The sequence below is a fragment of the Amblyomma mixtum genome, chromosome 2, assembly GCF_055824585.1.
Source record: "Amblyomma mixtum isolate Tamu chromosome 2, ASM5582458v1, whole genome shotgun sequence".
Lineage (NCBI taxonomy): Eukaryota > Metazoa > Arthropoda > Arachnida > Ixodida > Ixodidae > Amblyomma > Amblyomma mixtum.
Window position 1 is genome coordinate 107924568 of NC_143013.1, and position 19277 is coordinate 107943844.

At 48.4% G+C, this 19277-nt stretch overlaps 1 protein-coding gene across 1 annotated transcript; it reads left to right on the forward strand.

Annotated features, from left to right (window-relative positions):
* Positions 1 to 2981: 2981 nt before the first annotated feature.
* LOC149360504 (uncharacterized) lies at positions 2982 to 16790 on the forward strand. Its single transcript, XM_089567862.1, has 4 exons — positions 2982 to 3072; positions 7784 to 8098; positions 8844 to 8984; positions 16485 to 16790. The coding sequence occupies exons 1-4, from the start codon at positions 3070 to 3072 to the stop codon at positions 16788 to 16790; spliced, it is 765 nt and encodes a 254-aa protein (XP_089423988.1). The 5' UTR covers positions 2982 to 3069.
* Positions 16791 to 19277: the final 2487 nt, after the last annotated feature.

Here is a 19277-nt window from a genome sequence, read left to right on the forward strand (position 1 = left end):
AGCAGCAGACGCGCACCGTCGTGCTGACGCCTTCCCGCGAGTTCGGCATGCTGGCGAGGAAGTACGATTCTCAGCGAGCTACGCCGGCGGCGCGCAGGTCGTACGTCGACCTGCTCAGCGAAGAACTCGGCCACGGGGTGGCCGACGATTCTGCGGTGAGTAGCTAGGCATTCGGATGTCGTCACAGCTTGCGGCTAACTCAGTGTTCTCCTGAAGAGTTGTATTACTGGTGCCGCATCGCGAAGCCGTTCGCCGGTAAGTGTGGTTCCCTAGCGTTTCCAAGTTTCAAAGCCAAAGCTTCACTACGGGACCTCGGGCTTCAATCGAAGACCGTGTAAATTTGACCTACAGCTGAGTTTGAGGTCAAACAATGAACAAGAGAAAAAGAAAATGAATCACTTCACAGATCAATATTACAAATGATTCGAACGAAAGGGTTCTACAGATATGCAATTTTGCTTGATATCTTTTATAGTAATCTTCCTCAGCCAACCAAGGGTCAATGCCTCTGCAATGGGAAGCTCGTTATGACCTAAACGTTTTCAGAAAAACTTGATCGCCTATTTTACACAAATCGTGTTTGTGCGCGCACGTGTGCGTCTCCTTTAGACATCTGGTTTCCATGCTGGACGACGTTATCTTCAGCTGCGTGCAAGCAGCCGGAAGCCTACAAGCAGCGGGATGCAGGAAGTTAGCCTGCATCGATGTTGACTTCGGTACAGCAGTTTTCTTGGACGGCTTCGTGAAAAATAGAACGCATCTCAAAATGGCGGCTGTCCGGTAAGGCGTCTAAGTAGACGTCTACTCGGAAGTATTGGAACGCACCCTATGTCACTGCCGCACGTGTGAATGGCCTGGTGGACAAAACATACGGGTGTTGAGAGCCTGGTGCAGCATAATCAGACGCCGCTTTGATCAATAAAAGACCTGCCGCGCAGAAACACGTGCCGACACGCGTTAGGCACGTTACAAGACGTGTATGTCCACCAGGACCACTCCGGTTTTGGTCGCTAGCTCGTTTGCAACACGGATTGGTCTTTTCAGGCCCCCACCTTCGACGCTGCCCAGCGATTGGACGCCGACTTCTTACTTCCCCTGGCCAGCACAATTGGCGAGCAGCGTTCGCAAGGAACAGAAGCCCTGGAGGGCAGCGCGCTCTTCGCGGGCTGGCCTGCGCTGGAGGACCGCTGGCGGGACGCCATGGCCGAATATGGCTTCCGTGGGGGGCACCGTGTTCTTATGCGCACCGAGGATGGCGATTTCGTGGGCATGTTCTTCGACCTTTGGAAAGCGAAGGGCGAAGCGACGACGCATCTCTTCGTATCCTGGTGCACGATTCAGGTTGGGATCCTTCGTAATGTTTAATTCGAAAACGGCTCTACGTAAGGCGAACGCTTTGGATGTCCTCTGCCGACAATTCACATTGATACTGGACTAAATCAATTTCCTTTGTTTCGCATCATTAAGATGCATGAGATATTTTCTTTAGAATTATAAAACCCAGAGAAACACAAAGACACAAAAATCAATACAAGATACACCACGCTCTCAGTTCTGTGATTTCAAATTGAAGAACACGTACCAACTTGCATAGACTCAAAATCTTCGATCTGTAGTATAGTGTTACATCATATACATGACCTTGCATATCTTGTCTAGCAAATCAATTACACAATCCCTGTACTGTCATGTTCGTGGTACAAATGATTCTTTTGGTTAAATATTTTCAATTTCCTTCGCGGCATCTATGATTGGCTTTTCAGAAGTAGTGGAATGAGACCACAAAACTGTCTGCTGGCACTTGCTTACTGGTCTTTCATGAATCATTGCCACACTGAAGACTGTGCTGCAACATCTGTCTTTTGTTTTGGATAAAACGTCAAAGTAGGCACAGTCTCGCTTTTTGTTTGGCAAAAATTTTTACTTGGCGCTGTGTCATTGTGTCTGCTTGACTTTCGGTCAAAATGATTTTCTCTGTGACTGTGTTTGTAAGTTTAATTTGTGCCTTTGTGTTTATAATTCTGTTTATGGCCTTTCTGTTTGTTCACAAATACATTCTTATGCATGGTCCAGTTTATGCATGCTCCATAGCCTTACTGTCTAGCATAAAAATGGAGCATGGGGAAGTCTTTCGGAATTTTTGCTGTCAGCCACTTTCGATGTCATCCTGGAGGATGCACCTCAATTGTGACAAACATCTGTCTCTGTTGACCTTGATCGCCGACATGGTCACCATGATGACGGCGAGAGAGACAGTTCATTTGGTTTTATGGGGGTTTAACGCCCCAAAGCGTCTCAGGCTATGAGAGACGCCGTAGTGAAGGGCTCCGGAAATTTCGACCACCTGAGGTTCTTTTGAGGGAACACATTATCAGTCTCTTCAAATGTCTAACAATGTCCTCGACGTTACTTTAAATGCAATACAAAAGTCGAGCAGCTACTCCGCTTACTCCGCTCTTTAAGCTTCTAAAAACAGCCCTATTTTCAAATGGTTTGTGCGTTGACACTGTCAGCGCACGCTAAAGAACCCTGCGTGACCCCAACTCAACATGAGTCCTCCACAATGGCATCTCTAATAGCCTATGTACAGTCTTCGAATGTTAAACCATACCATACCGTACTATACCATACCATTAGCGTGCCGTGCCGTACCGTACGATGTGCACCATACTATATAAAACCGTACCGTATTGTACCGTTTCATACCCTACCGTACTATACCATACCGTACCATACCATATCACGAATTTCAAAAGGAATCTGTGCTATTATTCCGCGCCTGAAATGCAGGTGGCCGCACTGTTCGCCAGCCGGCGGCTCGTCGCGAGCTTCTACGCGTGCGACAGGATTGGTCCCATCGCGCAAAGCCTACACTGCTTGGCACACGCCTACCGCATCTCTGGGTTTTCGCTGTTCGCCGGCTACAACGCTGACCTGTTCCACGGCGACGCGAGAGCCCACGCAGACGCCCTCGTGAGGGCCGTGCGCGCGGAGTTCCGCAAGACACTTGCGGACCAAGACAAGAACGGCACCCTCGTCGCCGACTGGACATCGACGGACGTCGTCTTCATGGTACGCTGAGCTCGCTGCCGGCCTCACTTTATCCGCAGCGCGTATGACAATTAAAAGCGACGCCATGAGGCGCGAGGCAGTGACTGAGACTCGCGCATTACGGCCCAGAGGGTGCTCCTCCTGGTGCTTGTTTCAGGCGAGTTTTGTATGCGCAGTGCACCCTGCGAAAAGTATGGCCGGTTATTACCCAGAATATATTTACTCTTGCATTAGGGTCAACAAACAATGGCAATTCAGATGTGGCCACAGCGGGGGAGTTGCATAGCATGAGGTAATGACGAGGGCCCGATTAAGGAAGAATAGGGCACAAACTAAATCGTTCTTTTATTCTGGACCAATGTTGCAAACAAATGCTCGCAAACAAGGCTTCTTATGCTTCAGATGCACTCCGAACAGAACAAAAAACTCGTAACAGATGCAAAAGTCATAATTCACAGAAAAATTCCACAAAGCCACGACACAGTAGAATTATTTTGACCTTCACATAAAAGGAAGTTCAGAGTAGTATTAATTCCTGCGAATATTATGATAACTGTTTTGAGAATGCGTGGAATACAATTAAAAGTGCAGCATTGCCAGAAGATTTACAGTTATTGGGTAAACTCCAAAGCGGGCTTACAATCCTAAGGTGCAAGAATTATGGCTTGTTCGCTAATATGCAATACATAAAATAGCTATGCTGGAAACCACGCGTTTCTGTTCAATTTTTTGGGATGTCAATGGTGTGTACGCAAATTTAAACAGGAAGCACCTATGAAGAGTACTAGAAGAAGGAAGGCGGAATCACAGCTATCAGTGGCGGATAATAAGAGTTCAAACTTCATAGGAGGGGTAAGCAACGGAGGTAGGGTGAAGTTGTCAAAGGAATAAGACACGGTTGAACGTTAATACCATTGGTATTCATGGTTTATACGATAAAGATGGAAAACAAGCTACATGATAGTAAGTTAGATAGCAACGTCTACTTCAATCCACGCGGAACGGCTGTGGAGGGGCTGCTCCCGAGTCATGCAGATTTTATTCTCGTTTTAGCTGTTAGTGAAAATGATCACGTCTCTCGTGAATATTTATGAAAACATAGGTGGCGTTCTGTACTTTAAACCGATTCTAAATCAATGTGGATTGCTGAATTCAGTGCAATCACTCGGAAGCACTCACAATCCAATGATATCAAACACCCTGGGTAGGAGAGTATAAATATTTCTAGGTACGGATAAACAACGTTATATGCGTAAGCACGAACTGTCTACACGGGCGAAAGGTAAGAGATGTGCCATGATAATATAACACTGAGGAGACCCAATAGGTATAAGCTGCTGATAGATTTTGGAAAGGAATAACGGCGCCTGGGCTAACTTTTGAGAGTGTAGCGTGCGTAAGGTGAGAAGTGCAAGCGCGGCTAGAAATAAACCATATCGGCTGGAAGATGAACATGCAATCCTCACAGCCAAAGTATACAGATATGTTGGAGGTGATCAGATGGATTTGCTTTGAAGTCCAAGAACCGCAGAGTAAAACTTGCACGACGAGCGAGTGCAGAAGATGGAGGAAAACCATTTGACAGCTAAGATTTTTAACACTTTTAGGCGCAGTGATTACCGTCGCTAACACTAAATTTAAAGGGTACCAGTTTTTTAGTAGTTCCGATGTTTAACAATTCGGCAACGCATTTTGGCGGCCTTTCACCTGACCGACATGCGCTAGTAGGTCGGAGAGGGGTATAGATGCTGCGTACGCTTTGCTGTCGCCGTTCGCTGGCGCCACTTTCTCCCTTTCACCGTGTAAAAGAAAGAAACCATTTTTGTTTTTCTCTACCCACACGGAAGGGTAGAAGTAAGCATCACGTTACTGCTTCGGAATAAATTCTTACGGCGAAGCACATCACGCACTAAAATATTTCTCAAGCAGTATAGATTGCGAATGGAATCACTAAGACCTGGAGACCCTACTGTATAATAAGCAACGCGGTCGTACTGGAGTTACCTTTAGCTGCTTGTGTAGTGCAACTGCCGCTTCTTGCGCTGTCTATGTAACCATAGAGTTATCTCCCCCGAAGACTGCGCCGGCATTCGTGCTAGCACATGTCGTGTGGAAAGAAACAAGTTCCTAGAGCGGCTCACCACATCTGTAGAAGTGTCGATCCAATCGATGCCAATCAATGAAGAATTAAAATCCATCGCAAGAACCGAAACACTAAGTATAACACGAAAGCATTGCAACCGTATAGAATACTGCCCTTGGCAGGAAACTGAAAACTGCAGGACGATGCAGAACCGAGTGGTAGCTCAACTGCTCCGAATATCAAAAGCTGACCAGGTATCAACATTATAAAAGCCAACCTACTCGAACAGTTTGTGCTGCGCATCCAAAAATCCAACACTGGAAATACCTTTTTGTGGACGGAGCATGATACCGATGAATGGGCAGAATTAACGGTTTTGACCCCCTCCCCCCTCCTTGCAAAGGCCACCTTAACCGTATGAATATTTCAAAGGTGTCTGCACCGACTCAATCTTCGAAAATTTCGCAGTTCAAGTTCTTAACCAATGCAGAAAGATGCTGTGAGCTCGGGGCTTGAAATCTACTAGGGGCATGCTCGCGCAGCCTATTACTCGCCACTTGTGCAAAGAACTTGTGCTTGTCCTCAATCAACTAAAATATCCGCTTGCATAGGACCGCTAACTGTGCTTTACCCAAGGAAATAATAGCAGCACATGTATAAGCTGTGTGTCATGTCTTTTTCGTGTACTGTTTGTAACAACTGTGACACGCACCTATAATTCAGCAAAGCAGTAAATATTACCATTTTCGAAGAAATCACCCCGCAAAACATTGTGCACCCGAATGTGACACGGACTCCATTAGAGATTATGAAAAAACTGATAAAGAACCGAGAGTTCTTTGATTTTCTGGTCTTGTCGATTTATCCTACTCCTACGCACGCCAGTCTCTGGGTGCCAATTTTTTTATTGAACAGTTTTATTTTGGGTCAGAAGGGTTAAAGGTTTCTACATCAGTGAAGGATTCATGCTAGAAAAGAAACTAGCACGCACGAAGATAATAGAATCACATAATAAAGACCTTTAAAATTACAAGAGGCTCAAGATAACCTTGGTAAATTCGATGGGACGCGCTATGAACGTATATGGATGGGGCGAGAGCCAAATCGTAAAAAAATCACCTCAAAATAAATCACGAAACTGCGCCCTATTGTTTTGACCGGTATCGCCTTGCTTTAAAACGTATAGACAAGCAGAAGTATGTTTTGGAGGATGATAAAGTTGTGTGTACTAAGCCTCTGGAGACAACGGAACCTATTTTGTTGGTATGTCGTAGTAGCTTTCCCGATGACAGTTCGCCCAAAGCAAGTATCTCCGAGGCCGTCTGAGGGATAAGATGGATGACGTTAGTGTTTTAGCGATAGAGGTCAGCAAAAAACGGTTGGAAAGTCGTGGCGCTCAAGTGCAAAGGGGACCTTCGTACGGGGTTTTAGGAGTCAAAAATGGTATACCCTCAAAGTAATTGATATTTGCACCTGAAGTAATGGTTAATTATAGTAATGATTCTTGAGGTTAAGAATAGTGCAGTGTGGTTTGGGTAGTTTAACTTCTCAAAGCGACTAAGGCTACGAGGGACGCCATAGTGAAGGGCTCCGGATAACTTCAACCGCCTGAGGTTCTTTAACGTGCACTGACATCGCACAGTACACGGGCCTCTAGAATTTCGCCTCCATCGAAATTCAGCCACCATGGCCGGGATCGAACCCGCGTCCTTCGGCCAAGCAGCCGAGCGCCGTAACCAATGAGCCACTGCGGCGGGCTTGAGGTTAAGAATAGGGCTTCAGGCTAAACAGAAACGTTTCAAGCCCGTTAGCGCCCACCATCACACCGTTTTAAAAGGGGATGTTCCTACCAAACCACCGTCACCTATCATCTATATAAGGAGAGCGTCCGGCGTGATCAGGCGTGACAGACTCAGCGAGGTTGAGGGTCAAGGGTAAACGATGAGTGAGAGGGAGAGAGAGTGGGCATGGAGGAAGGAAAGAATTAAGAAGAAGCCGTTACTTCACATTCTTTGAAGCCCCTTGTTGCACCCCCCTCCCCGCTTGACCGTCGTCTCAGCGCGCTACGCAAGCGCAGCAGACAATGCAGCAGACGACGCCGCTGCACCCAGCGTTACTATTGGCTGCGCCGATGGCCAGACTCCCAGGAGTCCTTGGGAACGCGCGTGACTTCCGACACACCTTCTGGCGAGGTGGTGGTGAAACCTTTATTTGCAACAGGGGAGTTTGGTACACATAGGTCCTTGGGCCCCCGTACGGCCCCACTGCACTCAAACGTTCATGTCCCGGAGGCTCATGACGCTGGCAGCCCGGCCTGTGGCGCTGGCGCGCTTGGCCGGATCCTCAGAGCGCAGTACGGTCTTCCAAGCCTCCCAAGTTCTAAGGGGCTCCAGGCCCCGCGGGCTAGTATCCACCGGGCAGAGGAAGAGGATATGGTCGAGAGTGGCTTTGGGGTGGTGGCAGAGGGTACAGGAGGAGTGTGTGTGCACTTTCAGCTCGAATAGCGAGGGCCTCTCCTTTTTCCTTCCATCATGAGCGCCGACGATGATTACTACGTGATTTCGCCCGACTTGCCATATAAAAATGTTAACGCAAAGAGCAGGTTCCCTTTAACCAAGTAAAATACTCTGACCTCTCACCCCGTGGCAGGCCATCGACGCCACGAGCAGCGAGAAGTTCGACAACGGCAGCAGTGTCGGCTACCCGGACATGGGCGACTCCCTGGTCGACAACTGGCGCCGCGTCGCGGAGGCGCAGCCAGCCGCCATGTTCTCGCCAGAGGCGGCGTCCGTGGCGTCCGCGGTGGAGTCGCTCTCCTTGCACGCCGTCGTCGAGCGTGACTCGGTGCTGCTGCCATACGCCTTCTCGTTCCCGCTGTACGACGAGGACGCGGCGCACGCCATCAGCTACGCCGGCCTCGGCAGCCAGGTGCAGCAGCAAAGCAGAGCGGAAGAGAGAATTGGGGTTTGTGGTGCACGTGGAAAAAGGGGACGGTTAACGGTGAATGAATATTTCCTTGCCTTAGCAAATGTGTGGTGGTCTAGAAGACGCTCTGTATTTGAGGGCTTCGGATTAACTTGGAATAAATGGGGTCTTCTAGCGCACAGTGCGTCTTATGCTTTTAGCCTCCATCGGAATCCTGCCGCTTCGTTAAGGTTAAAATCGGTAAAGTTAAGACAATAACGTCAAAGCCAGTGAGACGCCGAAGCAGAGAAGAGAATTGGCAAACTGAGCTAAATTCAGTTAGTTAATCGGAAAAACGAAGCTTGCATACCGAACACCTGTCGCGAAATTTGAAAGGAAAATTTACGTGACCTCTTTTTCTGCAATTTAAAAACTGCAGTTTCACGCACCTTTTAACGCAACTTTTAACGCACCGCTTAGCGCAGCGCTTAACGAAGCGCTGTTCTGGATCCATTGCGCACGTACGCAAGCTGATGAAGACGACGACATGCAATGCACAGTGCGAGAGAGAGAGACGGTTAAACGCGAGGTGTGATCGGTTGCGGCGACACCATAGTGATCTCGTAGGTTGGCCTGTTCGGACCGGCGCGGGTCCAAAAGCCACGCACGGTGGAGTCGCGGCGATATTTACTTCATTTCTGCCGACCTAACTGGCTTCAGACACTCAGACAACTGGTTTCTTTTTTTTCGAGATTAGGGCGAATGCACCACAACGGCTGGGATTAATGGGCATCCTTACACACAGCTGGCTGATGCGCCGCAGGTGGCTCTGGCGTTGAGCGAGCTCTTGTTGGAGGCACACGGAGAGACCCTCCTCCCCCGAGGGCTGCACTGCCTCGTGCCAAATTCGACCAAGGTCCGCCAGGAGCAGAGACAAGCGTTGCAGGTGAGGGGGTCTACTTCCACTGCACGACTAACGATCCTGCTCATGGACGATAGCTGAACAGAACTTACGCGAGTCTAGACCAGAAAATAGTCGCTGAAGGTGGAGGGCTGCTCGCATTCGAAGGAAACTGAACATACGAGGTGCTACCGAAAATTTTGAAGAATTTCGACAGCGTGCGCGAACTTAGTGTAGCACGCCATTTTCGCCGAGGAGCGGTATCTTGTGCACTTATTTATTATTTACTTATTTATTTATTTATTTATTTATTTTTTATTGCATTACCCTCAGGACGTGTGGTCAATAGAAAGAGGGTGGACCTTATACCTAATAAAGAAACAAATAAAAACGAAGTACAAACATATGTTGAAGGCAAGGGAAAAGAAAATAAATAAATTCGCAAGTAAATGCTTAATTAAGGGCTCAATTCAAAACAATAAAATTCGAAAATTTTGCACAAATCTTGGATAACACCAAATTTACATTATTTGTGAAAATGCGGTAGCGTAAGAACCTTGCTGTGAGCTGCCATGCAGTACACATACCATACAAGTGAGGAAGAGGATTTTCTTCTCCTTTTTTGCCACCTTCCTACAACAGCATGTGGCAGGTCCCAGCTGTTTTAATTGCGCAAATGTGCCCTTCGGGATGTCAGTAATACAGGGCGTTTCACCTAAGAATTTATACAATTTTTAAAAATGGGCTTTATTAGCAAGCGCTTTTTAGGCATAGCGTTGTCAGCGGTGTAGTACATCAAACATCAGAATAAAGCTAGGACGTGCTAACTACCAGACTGGTTAACTGATATAGATTAGTTAACTTTTTAACTATTACTGTCAAGCTCCTAATTACTGAGGGGTCTGTAGCCCACCGGAATATCCATACCGTTTTTAAATTTCGAAAACGTGGCTATCCTCGGGGCTGTGGCCCAATATACCGCCAAATCCCCAACATCGCCAACATCGTGAAAAAATATACGCTCTTTCGAGAAGCTAGCAGACGAAGCAACCTCTCCAGTGCCCGTAACTCGACGAAATAGCCAAAACTTGTAGTCCCGCAGCGCCGGGCGTAACAACGTTTTCGAAATTCCAAAAACGATATGCTTATTAATTACCGTGGGCTACAGGCCTCTCAACAATTAAGGAGCCTAACAATAACAGTTAAACGTCAACCATTTAATATTAGTTATATTGCTAGTCAGCACGTCTTTACTGTATTCTGATGTGCTACACCGCTGACAATGCTATGCCGAAAAAAGCACTCGTATGACACAAAAAGCCTATATTTAAAACGTGTAAATTCTTATGTACAGCCTTTACCAAAGTAACCGGGCTGCATGGTCAGTCGTATATTTAAACTATTATGTCAGCCCTCAAGCTCTAAATCTCTGTATGGTAAGGAGAACCCCTGCCCTCAACTTTCATTGAACTTTTCGATCTTTAGAGAAGCCGTAAAGGCTCTACTATACGAATGAGAAGCAAACCATGCAGCCTGGTTGGGTGTACATACGTAGACCTATGTCTACATGCTGGCTCTTCCGTGTGCCTAACTTGGCAGGTGACAGGGCTTTTCCCGTGACAGCCACCTTCCGGTGTCTCCCTCCGCTCCCCGAGAAAAGGAGTGGGAGGTTTATCCTCTCCACATTAACACCTGCCAACCATTGGAGATATCAATCTGTGTCACCTGCCAACCGTGGCAGGTCGCAATGTCAGCTGCGACCTGCCACCTGTTAGCACCTGCCATGGGGGCAAAAAGGGACATCGGCGGTTGATTCGGGGACATCGGGCTCTCGAAAGCTTATTAGTGCGCTGGAAGTTATAGGGGCCATTCCGCGCATTTAGCCTTTGTGTTTGTCCGTTTGTCTAAAGCCTATTTTCTGGCAGGCTGCTCACCGGCCCACCGTATCAGGCAGCAGCTCAATTAATCGTCGGAGTCTTCTCGCGAAGAGGAACCAGTGGATCGCAACCCAATTTAAGCAACCCAAGTTCAATATATAAGCAACCGAAGTTCAAGCACAATTGAATACTGTAGATAAACTCCGAATCGCAGGTAGTCTTCAACGCACTCATGCTTCAGGATTTCCACGGATGCGTGGAATTAGAGAAACGTGGTGTCGGTGTATATATGCTCAAGGTGACGATCTGGAAGAGAATAGCGCAAACCAGGAGCTGCGTTGAGAAATTTTTTTGTTTTGACGATCGCATTCCATGAACATGTTGGCACCTCGTACGCCTCGTTCCAAGAGAAAGCTGTCTATCTGGATGTACTCTTTCCAATCGATGTTGCAACGGGAGGCCATAAGGATTGTTGGGTTTTTGCCCTACCATCCGGAAAAGAAGTTCGACAAAAGCATTTGTTGGGCGAGTTGGTGTTTTCGATGATCCATAACTACAGCACAAACGACAGGACAGAGAGGTAGAAGGGACACCACACAGCGCTGTTTTAGGCAGACACATCACTGCGTTTTTCAAACATCGCTTCATACTTTTTTGCAATATTTTTTACTTGTATTCTCTTCACTTCGAAATCTTGTGTAATGATGCTGCTAAATACACGCGTTAGATATTGTTTTAAAAAACCCGTTGTGTATATATTCTGTACGAATTTGTAACCGCTCACTGCCTCCTGTAATGCCCTCCAAGGGCCATGAACGAACCTGAAATAAATAAAATAAATAAACAGCTTCCGATGCTTTCGACAAATACACGTTCCTGTCCAAGACAACAAAACCTCCACAGGGAAGGGACACCACAGCGCTGTGTGGTGTCCCTTCTTCTCTGTGCTGTCGTTTGCGCTGTAGTTATGGACCCGGAAAAGGGCCGATCACCACCTACGCCTTCAACGGTGGACGGCGACTGTACAAAAAGCCTGCTCCGCTGTATAACAAGGTGCATAGTATCCCGGCAGCTACATCGGAAACCTAAAGCGAAGGTAACCAAATGAAAGACGTATAATTGGTCTAGTAAAAAAAAGCTGCACAAACCTACAACATGGCATGACTGGGCCTCTTTAGCATGACATGTTAGCAAGCGCAAAGTGGGCGACGGGCGTAAGGCAAACAACACAAATCACAAACATGCAGGGCGAAATGCTGACTGCATGCCCATGCGCAGCATTTATAAATGACACGCGCAGTTCCACACAAACAGCCACTCATAAAATCAAATTTTATAGGAGAGCATACCTTTCTATAATGTGAAGAAAAAGGATTGGTCGGGACCAGGTTGACGTCGAGAAGTTAATTAGAATATACTTCATAGAATATAGTTCAGAAGGGTTAAATGTTGGGCTAGCTGGTGTTCAGACTTCACAGGAGTAAAGTTTCACAGGTTCTTTGTCTTCCTCGCACCAGGGGTGCCCCGCCAGAGACGGTTTGTTCCAACTGGAAGACTGAAGCTTGATCTTTGCACCAGGGGTGCCCCGTCAGAGACGGTCTCAAGATGTGTTGACACGCAGGGATAAAAAAAGGGAATAACTGAAGATTTATATACAAATATTCACAGAACATACAAGTTAGATACCACGGCAAAAAGACAAACAACAAAAAGGTGGATCTGGCTAACACTAGGGGAGGCCCCTACTCGGCGTAGCCGGAGATGCATAGCATCTCACCTTAGCGCAGAACGTGCGCGAATCGGTTCCGCGGGGCGGGTGGACACCCGTACTTCCCGGCGCGTTCGCGAGCGGCCGCGTTCCAAGAAAGGAGACGCTCCGCTTTGAGTGCCCCCAGCCGCGTTCCAATGACCCCCGCGAACGCTACCGATCCCTTACAAAAGGCATATTGGATTGGTTTGGTTTACTGGGGTTTAAAGTCCCAACGCGACTCAGGCTATGAGGGGCGCCGTAGTGAAGGGCTCCGGGTAAATCGACCACCTGGGGTTCTTTAACGTGCACTGACATCGCACAGTACACGGGCCTCTAGAATTTCGCCTCCATCGAACTTCGACCGCCGCGGCCGGGATCGCACCCGCGTCTTTCGCGTCAGCACCCGAGCGCAGTCACAACTGAGCCACCGCGGCGGGACCTGAACAGAAAGGAGTACGAAGGAAATAAACTGCCCTGTAGCGCACTCCTTTTTATTAAACAGAGGACAGCGTACTCCCTATTCACTCCCATATTAGCGTATTCGGGTTGGTGTAGAGGAAATTTCGTGTCGACCACCTAGCTCGAGCTGCAAATGAAAAACAAAGGCATCACTACAACGCATGCAAGTACCTGCGAGCCCGAAAATTCGAGTGCGGTGTGTAAAAGTGCTCGTGGTGCAAGCTCAGCGGAGACCACCTACCAAGTGACAAGAGGTGTGAACGTTTGGTGCCCAGCTTTCGCCGGTCGCAACCCAGAGAGCGCGTCAGAGCTGAAGGCCCACAAACAAAAACAAACTTTGTATACAAGCACATACAAAGTGATGAACAAAACAATGCAACCCATGCAAAGTTACACTCGAGAGAGATTACAATACAAATGAAATATTGCACCTAAAGTGCACTAATACAAGAGAGAGGCAAACAAACAAAACACAGTTTGTTCACCGGGCACTGCGACAGTCCGACGACCAGAGGTCCACGACGGTGCCGCTCCGCAGCCTAGAGCGTGCTACCTCGTTGGACAGTGGCTGGGCGAGTGTTGTTGTCCCGGGAGTCGAGCGGGCGCGCTTCTCGGAAGCTAGAACGACGGCTGCTGCTGCCCGACAGGGGTCAACGCCCTTCATATATAGGCCAGCTCCGCGTCTGTTTGTTCTTCGCTCCTAGCCAGGTGCGCACATGCACACAGTGTCGGTTGTGCAATCTCCTTCTCCTCGCGCGCCTCCCCATTGGTCAGGCGCGGAGACTGGCTTCGAGTTCCTTCTAGATCTTACTGGTGCGGCGCCGTCACCAACGCGCGATTGATGAGGGGGAGCGGATCTCTTAGCACACGCAAGGCTACGCCCTCTCTGTCAGCATCGAGCAGAAACTACTCCGACATTCCAGAAGGTTCGACGTCATGGGCTGACATAATTCCTTGGCACCGTGTGGGCGAGCGATGGTGGAAAGGGGAGCAGCACACGCAAGGCTTGGTGCTCTCCGGGTTTCCTTCTCCCTTTTTTCTAACGACACGCGCTGGCGAGCGTCCGCGCGGCGCTGTTTTTGTTTCTTTTTTTTTCAAAAACGCGTCGAGTTTTGTGACATTCGTATGTTGGCTCATAAAAGAGGGTGCTTAATGAGTACTTTGTTTATGAATGAATCAAGGTGTTCAGCTAACAGAACGTCACGTGTTAACTTAATTACTTCTGCTACACCTAAAATAAATAAACGAATATTAATAGTAATAACTGATGTAACTTTGCTGATCTGCTGGCGACTATCTGCCCAGATCTGCACAGCTAGTGGCCTACTTGCACAGGACACCCTTGTGCAGAACTATATAAGGGTGAAGCTGAGATTGCACTTAAGAGGGAAAAGTTATGAACTCTTAGTTCCTGCTATTTCGTCATGTGTAATACTGTTCCATGCTCTTTATCTGCAGGGTGTATAAGGGCGAGAGTGTATGTATGTATGTATGTATGTATGTATGTATGTATGTATGTATGTATGTATGTATGTATGTATGTATGTATGTATGTATGTATGTATGTATGTATGTATGTATGTATGTATGTATGTATGTATATGGTCAGTGGTCATGGTGCTCGGCTGCTGACCCGAAAGACGCGGGTTCGATCCCGGCCGCGGCGGCTAGAATTTCTTTGGAGGAGAAATTCTGGAGGCCCGTGTACTGTGTGATGTCAGTGCACGTTAAAGAACCCCAGGTGGTCGAAATTTCCGGAGCCCTCCACTACGGCGTCTCTCATAGCCTTAGTCGCTTTGGGACGTTAAACGCCATAAACCAAACCAAACCGGTTGGTTGGTTTATGGGGTTTAACGTCCCAAAGCGACTAAGGCTATGAGAGACGCATATACAGGGTCTGTTCTGAAAGTAGTAGGCCTGGTTTTTTCCTGGGCGAACGGGCGGACGAGAGGCTGTCTGCACGTGCAGGATCGTTGAAGGAGGATAATGGTAATGCTGGGGAAAATCGGTCGTAGGCTCTCGGCCGTTGAAGAGAGGAGGTCGCTTGTACTGTGAACCCCTGTCGAAACGTCTCGTCACGCAGAATCGTCGAGCGTTTACTGCATCAGCGATACGCGATCAAATTTTGAGTAAATCTTGGTAAAACGGGCAGAGAGACTCACAACATGATTAAGGAGGCCTACGGTGACACTTCCATGGGTAGATCAGGTGTTTTTTGAGTGGCACAAGCTTTTCCGAGAAGGTAAGGAAAGAGTGGAGGAAGACGACCGCTCCAGACGCCCTTCGACCAGCAAGACCAACGAAAATGTGTCGCGAGTGAAACATTTACTTAACAGTGATCGTAAAATGAGTATCAGAATGATTGCTGATGACTTGAGCATTCCTCAAACCCAAGTTTTTGAGATCATGACAGAAAACTTTTCCATGAGGAAAGCGTGCGCGAAGTTGGTGCCGGGAGTGTTGTCAGAGGAGGAAAAGGTCAACCGGTAGGATCTTCTTCATCATGTGAATGAGGACCCCGATTTTTTGCCCATCACAAGGCGGCAACGCTGCCTCAGCACCCCTACAACCTTGACTTGGCCCCGCCAGACTTTTTTCTATTCCCGAGAATAAAATCGACGCTCGAGGGGAAACATCACGGACCGGTAGAGGTGGTTCAACAGGCCGTGACGAGGGAGCTAAACAGCATTCCGGTCCAGGCGTTCCTGTAGGCATACGAAAACTGTAAAGCTCATTGGCAGCAGCGTGTAGGTGCGGAAGGGTGCTACCTTGAAAAATTGTAATCGTTTGTACTATTCTCTTCAATAAATTTTGTTTAAAAAAATGAGTCCTACTACTTTCAGAACAGACCATGTATATATAGGAGACGGTTGTTTAAGCAGAACCTAGGTCGCTCTGCAAAGTTCAGCAAAGGTTCAGCCAAGCGTTCGGGCTGCGAGCGAGCTTCACCCCTAAAGATCGTCGTCGTCTTTAACCTCCACAGTTGACCACAGTGAGCGAGCGCGGCTGTTACACTACAATTACCTCCCGGCAAAAAAAGGAGGCATCCTGCCGACTTAGGGCGCACACACGGTAGGCGGATCGTAGTACGGCTTGAGGCGGTCAACGCGGCTTGAGGCGGTCAACGTGCACTGTTTTACGGCCACGACGGCGCGCATCTTGGGACGGTGAAAGCGGTTCAGTAATGTAGTTGACTGAAGAGGTCTGGCAGACGGCACGGTACGGGCCGTGGTACTTGGAAATGAGTTCTGTGGAGAGACCGGGACTGGTTGAGGGAACCCAAACCACACGAGCGAGTCTGGGGTATAGCACGGAAGCGCACTGGTAGGGGCGCCAGATGGCCTTAGTGATTCAGGCGCGGGACACCTTTGACATTTTGTGCTGAGTCGAAAATAAGGCTTTCTCTGTAATTAACGATCAGGCACCTGCACATGCTCTTCCTGCGTGTCTACTGCCCAGGTGCTGTCTTCCAACGTGGTCTTCGACGCGTACCGGGCGACGGCCGAGGCCTCCGACAGCCGGCTGGTGGGCTTCGAACGCCTCACGCTGCCGCAGCTCCTATTCGTGGCTGCCTGCTACGCCATGTGCCCGGGAGTGCCTTCGCCTGCTCGCTTCATCGCTGGCCTCACCAGCGACGCCGGCGGAGCAGAGCCCGGCTGCGACGACGTCCTGCGCCGCACGAGGCACTTCGCGCGGGCCTTTGGCTGCTCGCTCAGGGCGAGCACGAACACTGACGCCGAGTGCAGTACGCTGCGCCGGAGCTAGAGCCCCTTTCTTGCCGCTTTCGTCCGGGCTAAAACAGCGTATCATCAATTTTGCCATCTCAACCCTTATGCTGAGCACCGCCTCAGATTATGTACAGTTACCTATATGCGAATGCTAATGTCTATGGCGATTCCTTCTGTCATTTAGAACCCTTTAGGACTCAGTACTCGCCGGCAATGGGCTCGCGTTGTTTGGCATCTTCATCCGCCTGTCCAAACCGGAGCACTTCTTTTTTGCTTTATTCTTAATCTTTCCACACTATCGCTCGCAATACATGATTTTCTGACATTTAGTCCAGCGCTTTTAGCAAGCATTATCAGTTAAATTTGTATCCTATGGTAGAGTATGATCATTTTGATGCCGTGGCTCATGTATACTGTGGCTTCAATATCTTTCTCCTTCCTTTATCCTCACGCGTAAGATTCGTCATTCCCCATGCCGGACCGCATGGATGTGCCTGTGTACAAGACTGGTCGGAAGACTCGAGGCTACAATGGTTTCTAGCTTTGTAGTTGAACACTGGCTACAAAGCTGTGAAGTCATAAATATCTGGAGAGTTAGAAGGAGCAACACGTCCTCTCCTGTAGACATTGGTAATTATAATGGCAATTGTTTCATGGCCAGTCATTTATATTTGTCAATACACACAACAACAACACGTGCCTAAAACCCCTTGTTCAATAAAGTTTACCTCCTCCTTCTCCTCGCCCATTGTTCCCGATACATAATGGGTAGAATAATATGAGTACAATAACGTTTTAGATTGTTCAGAACAGCTAGCCGCGTTGTCAAGGCGCTGAAGGAGATATAAGCTGATTTGAAAGAGGGCACGTGGTGGCTATTTCGGAGACTGAATACGTTGCATGTGGCTTACCCGAATGACTAACGAGCACGTTGGCTTGAATGCTTCAATGCATCACACTACTCTTCTGTGAAGAATGGGTACGCCAGACCGAAGGCTTATGAAAACTTTGGTAGAAGGCTCTCAAATACTTGTGTTTCGAAGACAATGAATCTCAGCCATTCTAGATCAGCAGCGGCTGTGTGTTTTGCTAGTTGGCTGTGCATTAAAGGATCGCCCGTGTACTGTGCGATGTCAGTGCAGGTTAAAGAACCCCAGGTGGTCGAAATTTCCGGAGCCCTCCACTACGGCGTCTCTCATAGCCTGAGTCACTTTGGGACGTTAAACCCCATAAACCAAACCAAACCCTTAAGAGCACTGAAAAGTGGAAGACATGAAAGACGGACACTCAGAGGGAGCGCATACTTCCAAATTTTATTCCTGCAAGAAAGTGGGGCTTATGTTCTGTGCGCTGACTTGCGCTTGCTTACAGAGCTTTTTAGGGTGCAGCTCTTAAGCGACCGCTCGTTGGTTGATCCGCGTCGCCATCGCCGGTATAACCGAGCAAACGAGAGTACCGCAGCTAGCTCATAGACGGCGCCAGAGCCATACATCACCCATTGAGGGGCTTTACCATCACCACTGCATGAGCGTAGGTGGGGTGGGTAGAGGAGGGGAGTGTGGCGGCACGCGCCCACGCGCTGCCTCTTCGCAGTCGAGCCACGCTCCGCTCCGTTGGCGGTCGGTGCTGTGAAATGTGCTGCACGAGATAGATTGCCCCCGTCGGCCACGCCAAAACACTCTGCGTATATTATACAATACAAAATGGTCTCAGGCAGTCGTTTCTGAAGAATGAGAGACGCAACCGGTGGAAATGCTTCGTCTGCCGCTGCTGATAAACGAGCTGCTGAGCCACCGCCGAGAGGACCCAAGAGTTCACGGTGTCCAACTAGAGGCTACCCGGCTCTTTCGACAGGACCCTGACATTCGCACCGCCGAAGCTCAAGCTCATCGCTCAGTTCAGCATCGATCGTTCAGCTCTGCACAAGCTGATTGCAAAGCTCATCCCGTTCTTCTCCCTCATAACTCCTCACAAGTGGCGACCGCACGAAACACTTGCATAGACCCCGTCTTCGATAACCACTTTTTGTAGTGTACCAGCGCAACAGCACGAGACAAGAAGAAGAGAAGGGACGACACACAGCGCTGTGCCTCCTCCCTTCTCTTCCTCTGGACTCGTGCCGTTTTGCTGTTGCACTACAAATCACTTAAATGTATCGCAAAATCAAAACACCTACAGAGCTGCGTTCATATTTCGCATTAGGCGGTATCGTAATCGTCCTTAGAATTTTGTTTTCCTTTCCTTCCCTTCTAATTGAGTAATAAAGCAACTCTTTTCTGCAGCAGTTTTGAAGGTGCTCATATGATATCATCCCGCGTCATGCTATTTCTATTTTTTCAAAAATTTATAGCTTGATTTTACATTTACTTTTGCAAAGGACTTCACATTTCTAAAAAACAGGACGGCAGGCCGTCTTACACTCAAGACACTGCATACTCATGTGCCCGCCTTTTCTGAAAACGCAAAGTACAAGCTTCAAGCCTACACACCTACGAAACTATAACTTTGCTAAGCACAAATTGGT